Source organism: Salmo salar, chromosome 09 (assembly GCF_965601325.2).
Source record: "Salmo salar chromosome 09, fSalSal1, whole genome shotgun sequence".
NCBI classification, from domain to species: Eukaryota; Metazoa; Chordata; class Actinopteri; order Salmoniformes; family Salmonidae; genus Salmo; species Salmo salar.
The window spans coordinates 103,763,901-103,777,548 of NC_138299.1; the positions used below are offsets into that span (position 1 = coordinate 103,763,901).

General features: G+C 43.3%; 1 protein-coding gene across 1 annotated transcript in view; it reads right to left on the bottom strand.

Annotated features, from left to right (window-relative positions):
• Positions 1-13,648, bottom strand: part of LOC106612315 (catenin alpha-1) — a 249,100-nt gene that overhangs the window by 190,879 nt on the left and 44,573 nt on the right. The window contains 3 exon segments of the mRNA XM_082955523.1: positions 8,053-8,196; positions 8,528-8,653; positions 12,140-12,259. Of these exon segments, the coding sequence (XP_082811649.1) occupies positions 8,053-8,196; positions 8,528-8,653; positions 12,140-12,259 (390 nt within the window).

The window sequence follows — 13,648 nt, forward strand, 5'->3', positions numbered from 1 at the left end:
GTATGTGTGTATAGTGCATATGTTATTGTGTGTGTGCATGTATGTGTCTGTGCCTATGTTTGTGTTGCGTCACAGTCCCCACTGTGCATTAAGGTCTATTTGTATCCATTTGTTTCTTTTTTAAATCGAATTATACTGCTCACAACTTACCTGATGTCAAATAGAGTTCCATGTAGTCATGGCTCTATGCAGTAATGTGTGCCTCCCATAGTCTGCTCTGGACTTGGGGACGGTGAAGAGACCTCTGGTGGCATGTCTTGTGGGGTATGCATGGGTGTCTGAGCTGTGTGCCAGTAGTTCAAACATACAGCTCGGTGCATTCAACATGTCAATACCTCCCATAAATACAATTAGTGATGAAGTCAATCTCTCCTCCACTTTCAGCCAGGAGAGATGTACAAGCTTATAATTAATGCTAGCTTTCTGTGTACATCCAAGGGCCAGCCGTGCCGCCCTGTTCTGAGCCATTTGCAAATTCCCTCTGTGGCACCTGACCACACTACTGAACAGTAGTCCATGTGCGACAAAACTAGGGCCTGCAGGACCTGCCTTGTTGACAGTGTGTTGTTAAGGCAGAGCAAAGCTTTATTATAGAAAAACTTCTCCCCATCTTAGCTAATGTTGTATCAATATGTTTTGACCATGACAACTTACAATGCTGGGTTGCTCCTAGCAGTTTAGTCACCTCAACTTGCTCAATTTCCACATTATTCATTACGAGATGTAGTTGAGGTTTAGGGTTTAGTGAATGATTTGTCCCAAATACAATGCTTTAAGTTTTAGAAATATTTAGGACCAACTTACTCCTTGCCACTCATTCTGAAACTGCAGCTCTTTGTTAAGTCATTTCAGTTGCTGTAGTAGCTGACATGTATAGTGCAAAGTCATCCTCATACATAGACACACTGGCTTTGTTAGTAAAGATTGAACAAAGTAAGGGACCTAGACAGCTGACATGGGGAATTCCTGTTTCTACGTAAATTATGTTGGAGAGGCTTCCATTAAAGAACACCCTCTGTGTTCGGTTAGACAAGCAACTCTCCACATTATAGCAGGGAGTGTAAAGCCATAACATGCCTTTCTCCACTAGGCTACCTGCATCACGGCAGTTGCTAGATCGAATCCCCAAGCTAACACGGTAAAAATCTATAATTTTGCCCCTGAACAAGGCAATTAATCCACTGTTCCTAGGCCGTCATTGTAAATAGGAATTTGTTCTTAAAACCTGTTGGGGATAGGGGGCAGTATTGAGAATTTTGAAAAAAAATTGCCCATTTTTAACTGCCTCCTACACCAACTCAGAAGTTAGGATATGCATATTATTCACAGATTTGGATAGAAAACACTGAATTTTCTAAAACTGTTTGAATGGTGTCTAAGTATAACAGAACTCATATGGCAGTCAAAACCCTGAGACAAATTCTGACAGGAAGTGGATACCTGATGTGTTGAATTACTTTTAAGCCTATGCCATTGAAACACACAGGGAAGTACTAATCATTGAGCACTTCCTACGCCATCCACTAGATGTCAACAGTCTTTACAAAGTGGTTTGAGTCTTCTACTGTGAAAACTGACCGAACAAGAGACTTGGAACGTTGGTCATAAGCGGATGGCCGATACGACTCTGGTGCGCGAGTGCATGTTTGGGTACTCTCGTTCCAACACGTTTTAAAAGAGAATGCAATCATCCGCCTTGAATATTATTGAAGTTCTGATTGAAAAAGGCCCTAATGATTTATGCTATACAACGTTTGACATGTTTGAACGAACGCAAATAATTTTTTTCCTTCTTTGATGAAGACAAGTCCGGCGGGCGTCGTTCATGTTTTTGAGTAGCCTACAGGACGCGCTAACAACACGGAGCTTTTTGGACATAAATTATGAGCTTTTTCGAACAAAACTACATTTGTTATGGACCTGGGATCCCTGGAAGTGCCTTCTGATGAAGATAATCAAAGGTAAGGGATTATTTACATAGTATTTTTGATTTTAGATCTCTCCAACATGGCGCTTAGTCTGTATCGCAAAGCCTATTTTTCTGGGCGCAGTACTCAGATTATTGCAAAGTGTGATTTCCCAGTAAAGTTATTTTTAAATCTGGCAATGCGGTTGTGTTCAAGAGATGTTAATCTATAAATCTTTGAATGACAATATAATATTTTACCAATGTTTTCGAATAGTAATTATTTAATTTGTTGTGCTGATTGACTGGCGGTATTGGAGGGAAAATATTTCCTCAACATCAACGCCATAGTAAAACGCTGTTTTTGGATATAAATATGAACTTGATAGAACAAAAAATGCATGTATTGTCTAAGATAATGTCCTAGGAGTATCATCTGATGAAGATTGTCAAAGGTTAGTGCATAATTTCAGCTGGTTTTCTGCTTTTGGTGACGCCCGTCTTTGCATTGACAAAACATTACACAGCTATTTTCAATGTACTGTCCTAACATAATCTAACTTTATGCTTTCGCCGTAAAGCCTTTTTGAAATCGGACAACGTGGTTAGATTAAGGAGATGTTTAATTTTCAAAGGGTGTAAGATAGTTGTATGTTTGAGAAATTTGAATTATGACATTTCATTGTTTTCAAATTTGGCGCCCTTGATATTTCACCTGCTGTTGATAGGGTGTACCAGGGGTGGGACGCTTGCGTCCCACATTCCCAGACAGGTTAACAGACTTGTCTAGTTAAATAAAGGTCAAATACAAAGATCAATAATGTCAAAAGCCACACTGAAATCTAACAAAACAGCTCCCACAATCTTAGCATCAACTTATCTCAGCCAATCAGTCATTTGTGCAAGCGCTGTGCTTAACTAGTAGAAAGAGGAGGAAGGGAAGCGCTACTAAGGTACACAATAGTAAATGTTGGTAGACAGAAGGTGCTCTTTGGTAAAAGGGGTGAGTTGGTCACTGTGCTTGTTGAATGTCCTTCTCTACAAGCGTGATGAAAGTCATGTCAATCTGTTTACAGTAAAAAAGCATTGCATCTGGTCAAACAATTTTTACCAGAAGTTTACTAAAAAGGTTGGTAACAGGTTGATTGGTTATTTGAGCCAGTAAAGGGGACTTTACTATTCTTGGGTAGTGGAATGACTTTTGCTTCACTCCAGGCCTGAGGGCACACACTTTCTTAAATAGAAGATATGGAAAATAGGAGTGACAATATCGTCCTCTATTATCCACACTAATTTTCCATCCAGATTGTTGATAGACAAATAATTTTTTTCCACCTCTTCCACACTTATTTTATGGAATTTAAAAAATTGCTTGTCTTTCATAATTTGGTCAGATATACTTGGATGTGCAGTGTCAGCATTTGTTGCTGGCATGTCATGGATATGTTTGCTAATCTTGCAAATGGAGGGGGGGGGGGGGGGGAATCATTATAGTAGCAATATCAGTGGGTTTTGTGATGAATGAGCCATCTGATTCAATGAATGATGGAGCTGAGTTTGCCTTTTTGCCCAAAATTTCCTTTAATAAGGTGCTCCAAAGCTTTTTACTCTCATTCTTTATGTAATTTATCTTTGTTTCATAGTGTACTTTATTTTTATTCAGTTTAGTCACATGATTTCTTAATTTGCAGCAAGTTTGATAATCAGTTGGGCTACCAGACTTATTTGCCATATCCCTCTCAACCATACAACTTTTTAATTCCTCATCAATCCAAGGGGATTTAACCGTTTTTACAGTCATTTTCTTGTGATGGGTGCATGCTTATTAGGAACTGGAGTAAGCCATTTCATAAATATATATGTTTAGTGCAGATTCTGGTTACTCCTCATTACACACCACAGACCATCAAATAATCTTTACATCAACATAGGAATCAATACAAAACTTCGTGTGACCTTTTATACACTATATTATTAGGCCCCGCATTTGGAAATTTGGTTTTCCTAGATATGGCTACTATATTGTGATCACTACATCCAATGGATTTGGATACTGCTTTCAAGCAAATGTCTGCAGCATTAGTAAAGATGTGATCAATACATGATGAATTCATTCCTGTGCTGTTTTTAACTACCCTGGTAGGTTAACTGATAACTAGCTTTTTCTTGAGTGGGCTGCTTGATGGAAGCCAGTCAATATTTAAAAATCACCCAGAAAATATACTTCTCTGTTGATATCACATACATTATCAAGCATTTCACACATATTATCCAGATACTGACTGTTAGCACTTGGTCTATAGCAGCTTCCCACCAGAATGGGCTTTAGAAGGCAGATGAACCTGTAGCCATATTACTTCAACAGTATTTAACATGAGATCCTCTCTAAGCTTTACAGGAATGTGGTTCTGAATATAAAAAACAACCACACCTCCAACTTTGGCATTTGTCTTTCATGTAGATGTTATAACCATGTATTTCTACCACTGTATCAAAAAGTATATTATCTAAGTGAGTTTCAGAGGTTGTGAGAATTTGAAAAGTCACCTGTTACAAGCTAATTATTGATTTCATGAACCTTGTTTCTTAAGCTTCAAAATGTTTAAAATACGTGGGTTATTTTTAGCACATTTCTGGGATGCTTGATTATTTTTCTTGCTTTACTGCTCAGGTTATTTATATTAATGCAGGGTGAACTGTAGACTTCTTACTAGGGCACACCACCTCAGGTTGTAGAACTGGTGCATAGGCACATGATTACTGCATACAAAAGCTGTAGGATCAGCAGAGGCATTCAGGGGGAGTTAGAGGGACATAAATTAGATTACTTACATTGTATCTACCGACGCCCCTGGTGTAATGTACATTTACTGAAGCATTATGACAACTCTGTGTCACAATGGTAGGGATTAACTGAGCTGGGTTTGGGTCATTGATAAGTCATTGTCTCAACGCAGCCTTATAATGCCGTGAAAGAATCCAGGAACCCAAATGATTTGGGTGGATCCCATCCTCCTTATAATACAAGCTTAGCCTGTTTGGGATAGGGGGCAGTATTTTCATGGCCGGATAAAAAAACGTACCCGATTTAATCTGGTTATTACTCCTGCCCCAGAAACTAGAATATGCATATAATTAGTAGATTTGGATAGAAAACACCCTAAAGTTTCTAAAACTGTTTGAATGGTGTCTGTGAGTATAACAGAACTCATATGGCAGGCCAAAACATGAGAAGATTCCATACAGGAAGTGCCGTCTGACCATTTCTTGGCCTTCTGAAGCCTCTTTATCGAAAATACAGGATCTCTGCTGTAACGTGACATTTTCTAAGGCTTTCATTGGCTCTCAGAAGGCGCCAGAACGTTGAATGATAACTCTGCAGTCTCTGGGCGAAAAACAGTAGGGGTTTTGGTGAGTGGTACTTCTGAGAACAATGACACTGGTGCGCGCGTGCATGTGATGACTCCATTTTCTTATTTCAGTGTTTGAACGGATACAACGTCTCCCGGTTGGAATATTATCGCTATTTTACAAGAAATTGATTTCTAAACAGCGTTTGACATGCTTCGAAGTACGGTAATGGAATAATTCAAAGTATTTTGTCACGATATGCGCCGGCGCGTCACCCTTTGGATAGCGTCTTGAACGCACTAACAAAACGGAGGTATTTGGATATAACTATGGATTATTTGGAACCAAAACAACATTTGTTGTTGAAGTAGAAGTCCTGGGAGTGCATTCTGACGAAGAACAGCAAAGGTAATCCAATTTTTCTTATAGTAAATCTGAGTTTGGCAAGTGCCAAACTTGGTGGGTGTCAAAATAGCTAGCCATGATGGCCGGGCTATCTACTCAGAATATTGCAAAATGTGCCTTCACCGAAAAGCTATTTTAAAAATCGGACATAGCGATTGCATAAAGGAGTTCTGTATCTATAATTCTTAAAATAATTATGTTTTTTGTCAACATTTATCGTGAGTAATTTAGTAAATTCACCGGAAGTTTTCGGTGGGTATGCTAGTTCTGAACAAAACATGCTAATGTCAAAAGCTGGTTTTTGATATAAATATGAACTTGATTGAACAAAACATGCATGTATTGTATAACAATGTCCTAGGAGTGTCATCTGATGAAGATCAAAGGTTAGTGCTGCATTTAGCTATGGTTTTGGTTTTTGTGATTATTTCTGGCTGGGTACTCTCCTGACAATCTAATGTTTTGCTTTCGTTGTAAAGCCTTTTTGAAATCGGACAATGTGGTTAGATAAAGGAGAGTCTTGTCTTTAAAATGGTGTAAAATAGTAATATGTTTGAAAAATTGAAGTCTCTGCATTTGAGGTATTTGTAATTCGCGCCACTCTATACCATTGGATATTGGTGAGGCGTTCCGCTAGCGGAACGTCTGTCCCTAGCAGGTTAGTTTCCAGAAGGTATGAAATTGGTCAATACATGTTCCAACTACAGAGCTGCAATAGTCTCGTAGCCAGTTTTGGAGGGTTAAAAGTCTGCTGAAATGTTCAATGCCACAATTTAGGAAGGGCAGAGGGCCAGATATTATGGGGCGTCTGTTAGTGTAGTGACCCAATCAGTTCTTTAAAAATCCATCTTCAGCTATTCTAAGCTGCCCTTCATAATGTCATTGAATCCCACATGAACTATGATAGACTCAATTCTGTGATGTGGACTTCAAAATGTTTGGGAGCAGCTTTTTGAAGTCCTATACAGGCACAAATATACTCTTGAGAAAAAAAAAGCCATGCTTGCACATGTATAAAATCTTAGAGGCTGACAACGTCTGAGACTTATTTCCATTGGGGTCCTCATATATATCTACCTATAAGAGGAAAATGAGTCTGTCCTAAATGGAACCCTTATATTTAGAATGCACTACTTTAGACCAGAGCCTATAGGGGTTTCCTCTGTATTTTAGGACAACAGTCAAAACTCCACTAGATTAAAATCCCAAATATATAATAATCTAGTGACAAAAAGTTAGTCGAAGTTGAGGCTTTGCACTCTGTTCACGACCAAATTAACAATCCGGGATTTTGCCACCATCTGAAACCCTGAGATCAAATCTTACAGGTTTGTTTTGGGGTCAGCAGCAGTAAAGGCAGCATTCATCTGATCCAATCCTGGATTACAAGGCTTCCTGGACTGAATTCAATCAAATCAAACACACAGGATAACATGTCAACAGCTTTAAAGCCATATTTACAACGGGAGAGAGAGAAAGAGGGAGCCTAAGAACAGCGAGCGAGAAAGGGGGGGGGAGAGAAAGAGGGAGCCTAAGAACAGCGAGCGAGAAAGAGGGGGGGAGAGAGAGGGAGCCTAAGAACAGCGAGCGAGAAAGAGGGGGGAGAGAGAGAGGGAGCCTAAGAACAGAGAGCGAGAAAGAGGGGGGAGAGAGAGAGGGAGCCTAAGAACAGCGAGCGAGAAAGAAAAGCAAAAGATGGATACAAAGAAACACTTTCGTATTTTAAGAAATACAAAAAAAAGTGAGAGGTGATAGAAAGAAAAACAAAGTTCTTCCCCACTTGGGCTGGGTTGCTACAGTGGGAACATCCCCTCACATCTGTCCCTGACCTGCAGACACTACAGTGGGAACATCCCCTCACAGGCTGGGGCCTGTTCCCTCCCTGCCTCCCACGTAGCACCGTAGTCCCTACATAGTGCACTACTTTTGACCAGAGCCCTATGGGATTTCTTATGAGTCCGGGTCAAAAGTAGTGCACTATGTTGGGAATACGGTGCAACTTGGGATGCTCTTTTCTGTTTTAGTTCTCAACGCAGCAGCAGGGGTAGAGGTGAGGCGTAGGTGATACCATTAAGGTATCAGGTCTACCTGCTTTACAAACTTTGCATTTGTTTATGCCATTGTCCAGTGTTATCAGATCAGTGCAGACCAAGGAAAGGAGATATGAGGGAAAAATGACTAGAGGGCGCCATAGCTCGGCGGGGTACATTTACATTTTAGTCATTTAGCAGACGCTCTTATCCAGAGCGACTTACAGTAGTGAATGCATACATTTCATGCATTTATACTTTTTTTGTAGGGTAGAGGGCGCCATAGCTCGGCAGGGTAGAGTTGTTGAGAGCGTAGACCAGCTCTCCTCCCCCTCCAAACCCCATCCCCACTAGACTTACATCAAAGTTGTTGAGAGCGTAGGCCAGCTCTCCTCCCCCAGCAGGGTGGTTGAAGGCAGCGTCATCAGAGGCTGTAGCCTGGGCAGCATTAGAGATGCCTGAGACAGCATGCTGAAGCTGCTTGTAGATCAGGTCACGGTTCGCCTGGAGAACGGAATTAAATTCAAAATGTTATTTAGGGGGAACTAAAGATAAAATGCATCAACAAGATGTCTCTCTGAAGCACTTCGAGATTCTGTATGTAATGTGCTATTGAAGTTAAATTATCATAAACTCTTAAAAGCATTCATTGAAACAGTTTAAAACACAAGACAAAAGTAAAAAACTTTTTTTTTTTTTTACATTTCAAATATTATTACGTCCCAAATGGCACCCTATTCCCTTGATGTTGCGCACAAACGGCTTTTGGTCAACATCAGTTCACTATTAGGGAACAAGGTGCCATTTGGGATGCACACATTGTTCTATTACAGACCTTGTATGCGGCCACGTCCGGGTGTTGGAGGCAGGCGCGGGAGGCGGTGTAGAGCATGGGGATGTTCCTCTGGAGAACACCGCGGGCGGCCGCCATCTGATCCTTATGGTGAACATCCTTCAACTCCTACAGAGAGGAGAGAGACAATGGTATTACTACACTATCTGAAAAACATTGCAGCGATGCAGAATTATTAGATACAATAGAGACAGGCTCCGGGGAGGGAGAGAGAGAGACAGAGGGAGAGAGGGACAGAGAGACAGAGAGACAGAGAGACAGAGGAGGGGGGGGGGGGGGGGGAGACAGGCTCCGGGGAGGGGGGGGGAGAGAGACAGGCTCCGGGGAGGGGGGGGAGAGAGACAGGCTCCGGGGAGGAGGGGGGGGAGAGAGAGAGAGAGACACCGGGGAGGGGGGGGGGGGGGAGAGAGAGAGAGAGAGAGATACCGGGGAGGGGGGGGGGGGGGAGACAGGCTCCGGGGAGGGGGGGGGAGAGAGACAGGCTCCGGGGAGGGGGGGGAGAGAGACAGGCTCCGGGGAGGAGGGGGGGGAGAGAGAGAGAGAGACACCGGGGAGGGGGGGGGGGGGAGAGAGAGAGAGAGAGAGATACCGGGGAGGGGGGGGGGGGGAGAGAGAGAGACAGGCTCCGGGGAGGAGGAGGAGAGAGGGAAAGAGACAGGCTCCGAGGAGGAGGAGGAGAGAAAGATAAAGAGAGACAGGCTCCGGGGAGGGGGGGGGGGGAGAGAGAGAGACAGGCTCCGGGGAGGAGGGGGGGGGAGAGAGAGAGACAGGCTCCGGGGAGGAGGGGGGGGGGGGAGAGAGACAGGCTCCGGGGAGGAGGGGAGAGAGACAGGCTCCGGGGAGGAGGGGAGAGAGACAGGCTCCGGGGAGGAGGGGAGAGAGACAGGCTCCGGGGAGGAGGGGGGGGGAGAGAGACAGGCTCCGGGGAGGAGGGGGGGGGGAGAGACAGGCTCCGGGGAGGAGGGGGGGGGGAGAGACAGGCTCCGGGGAGGAGGGGGGGGGAGAGAGACAGGCTCCGGGAGGAGGGGGGGGGAGAGAGACAGGCTCCGGGAGGAGGGGGGGGGAGAGAGACAGGCTCCGGGGAGGAGGGGGGGAGAGAGACAGGCTCCGGGGAGGGGGGGGAGAGAGACAGGCTCTGGGGAGGGGGGGGAGTGAAGGGGTGACACTTTCGATTGAAGACCGTCAAGTGATGCCCTCACGTAAACAATTATGACAGAGCTGCTCGGTCTGAGCGACCTAGATTCTCCCCTGTGGTGATAAAGCACAGTCATAATCAGGCCATTCCAATAAGCCCTTCAGCTTTAATGCATAGCTCTTACTACTGGCTCCAGTGTTACAGTTTTTATAGAAGAGCCAGGGAGACAGCACAGACTGCTGCCTCCCAAATTACAATATTCCCTATATAGTGCACTATAGGCCCTAGTGAAAAATGCACTATATAGGGAATAGAGTGCCATTTACGAGGTAGAATAAACTGATGCCTTGGCATAAAGGAAATCAACATTGGCCAACGCCTCACACACACGACCGTATGGTTTCACGTTTACATTTCAGTCTACTAAAAACAGGAAGGGATATCTTTATTTACAACCTGGTTGTATCTAAACCCAAAACACCCAAATCTAAACCCAAATAGGACAATAAAACATCGGGCCCAAAACAATAGCGTGTGAGATATAATGAGCAGATTCTTCTTCTATAATCTGTGTGTATCCTACCTGAACAGCCTAGTGACGCTGCTCATTCCATTACTCAGTGATGTCACTCATCATGAAATATGAACAGCACCGACAGACCCTTTCCCCATCTCTCCATAATGGATCTGGTCACCCTGTGCTGCCTGCATACATCCTCTTTTCAATCCCTCACCTCTGGGTTTTTTTTTTTTAAAACTGCTGCTGAAATGTACAGACATTGTCCTTATTTTTTTACACCTTAAAAATTGTAGTAACAACCTTTTACATTCTGAAATTGGACGCCGTAGCTTTAAATCTCTTTTTTTTTTTGCTTGACTGCACTGAGCTACTGGCAAGAAGCATCTCCAGGTAATTACTAACATTCAGTACATTTCCATAATATTGATAAAATGAAGCCAGGTTAATTATTCTGCAACTTTATTACGTAGCTAGTGTAAGCCCAAGAGCGCCCATCTAGATATGGTTCAAATAAAAACATCCACTTTCAGCTAGACATCACGTTTACAAAGATTTGTATAACTAACCAGAAGATAGACCTCAGCCTGTCGTTTCCAAAGGGAACACAATTGGTCAAGGGGGGCAGAGCCAAGCAGGAACTAGCAAGATCCTACTGGAGCAGTCTAGCATTCGTTTGCATATTTCCGTTAGGAAACGCCTACTCGGCAACAATAACTATTTTTGACTTTCTACTCCTAGTGATATATTTTTTTTCAACTTTGGCAAAGGGCAAAGTTTACAAAAAACTTAGTTCGTAGCAGATTCTAGTTTTGGGAAAACAAAAACTGTATTGACATCAAATGTTTCATCAATGAGAAAATTAGCAGAATGTCGGACAACAAAAAGACAAAACAATTTAAAATATCGATGTCACTTCATCTTCTCCCAATGCCGGGCCACTGGGCTTCTTCTCACCACCATATTTGGTAGTGAGTAGAAACATGAAGCGGATGCTTCACATTTTTACACGAGGTGAAATATGTCTCATTGATCTGTGACGTTTATGTGAGGATGCAGAAATGTTGTTTAGCTAGCTTGCTAGCAGCCTATATTATAATATGCATGACACTATAACATTACTGTACTTTTATATTCATATGGGAGGGGTAAAAGTTCATTATTGACACGCTAACGGGTTGCTTGATCATGTATAAATTAAAAATTAAAAAAAATGTAAAAAGGGGGAAAGGGGGATACCTAGTCAGTCGTACAACAATGTATTCAACTGAAAATGTGTCATCCACATTTAACCCCTCTGAATCAGAGAGGTGAGGGGCGACTGCCTTAATCAACATCCACGTCTTCAGCGCCTGGAGAACAGTGGGGTTAACTGTCTTACTCAGGGACAGAACAATAGATTTTTACCTTGTCAGCTCGGGGATTCGATCCAGCAACCTTCGGTTAGCTAGCTAGCAAGGGTTAGCTGTGTATTGTCTGCTAAAATAAACACGGTGTCTGCTTGTGGATTGTTGCATTATTCAATGTTTTAGAAGTTGCTTGGATTGTTAAATAGCTTGTGCTTACTGGCTCGTGGCTACTGTGATATGTACGGTCAATTTGAGCTGCGGACCAAGAATGTCACGTTGCAAGCCACAACGAAAGACAAGGCACGGATGAAAAGAAAATCCCTTTCGCCACTCTACTCGTCAGACTCCATCTCTCGTAGTGTAGATGGGGCCTCAGTAGGTGGCTTAGCTACTAACATCCATCTCCCATGTCTCTCCCTACAGTCTCCGACTCCCCATCACCTACCCTTCATAGCCCTTTACCAACCCGAAATGTCAGCTCCCACTCCAGCCCAGACACCTCCCTTAGAACAGACCTGACTGCTGTCTCTTGGCAGCCATCTCACTCCCAGCCATGCTCCCTGTCTCTCTCCCTCCATCAGACAGTCCAGTACCTGCTGTCTCTTGGCAGCCATCATGTTGAGTTTGTCCACCTCTGGTTTCAGGGCCTTGTACTGTATGCCCAGGTCCTGCTCTGTTCCAGCGTTACGCACCTTCACTAGGTTCTCCTCCACCTAGAGGGGTTACAGAGGAACACACGGTTTAGATAGGAACATAGGCAAGAACGTAAGAGGGGCGTTGTGGACTGGGGAATTGGAGAAATTCTCTGGGAGATGCTGGAAAGATCAGCCCTGAGAGAGTTGGATTAAAAAAATTAAAAAAATAAAAAAACCTTATTTGATCATGTAGGTTTGGAATGACCACAGAAATGAAGTCTGGAGAACAGCACGATGAACATTCAAGGTTCACCAGCGCCTCATATTCAGATCCTATGAACTATCATGTCCCAAATAAACACTATCCCCTACAAAGTGCACTAGTTCGACCAGGGCCCATAGGTTTGTGCCCTCTATGCCATAAGGCTCTGGACAAAAGTATTGCATTATATGGTAAAGGGTGCCATTTGGGACTAAGGCAAAATCTTTGCTAGGAAGGTTATTCTTTCCGTGAGTTAACACAGTCAACATGCCTCTCTCCACTCAGCAGTCCATTAAAGGCCAGTGCTTAGACTACAGTATATGGTAAATGATTCATTTGCTGCTAGCTGTTACCAGAGAAACACAGTTTGCCCTCAATCTTTACCATCAAAAAATACACACACTAGCTATATCAGCGCAAAGTGCAAAATGCATTGAGCTCTGTTAATATTTCAAATGTAAAAAGGGACTCCCATGTACATTTATGGAGGGAATTGAGCGGAAGAATTAACAAGTTATTTAAAAGGTTTAATAAAAAAATATATAAACCTTCCTGAAATACATGGACAAAAGTATGTGGACACCTGCTCGTCAAACAATATGGCATTAACATGGAGTTGGTCCCCCTTTGCTGCTATAAACAGCCCCCCACTCTTCTGGGAAGGCTTTCCACTAGATGTTGGAACATTGCTGCAGAGCATTGGTGAGGTCGGGCACTGATGTTGGGCGATTAGGCCTGGCTCGCAGTCGGCAATAAAATTCATCCCAAAGGTGTTCAATGAGATGACATCACGGGCCATGTCACAGTAACGATCTCCTAGAGGCCTAGAGATTAGCCCGGGCCAGACTCTAGATTAGCCCGGGCCAGACTCTAGATTAGCCCGGGCCAGACTCTAGATTAGCCCGGGCCAGACTCTAGATTAGCCGACTCTAGATTAGCCGACTCTAGATTAGCCGACTCTAGATTAGCCCGGGCCAGACTCTAGATTAGCCCGGGCCAGAGGCTGCCCATATATGTTACTTTTGACCAAGGCTAACAGGTGTAGGTCTGCACAGTTCCCTCTCACACATGGAAAAACAACACCAAATAAGATGGAACAAAACTCAGCAACAACAAAAAAAGAAAACGTCCCGTTTTCAAAGATATTTGGATTTTTACGAATTAACTTCACAGATCTTCATTGTAAAGGGATTAAACAGTGTTTC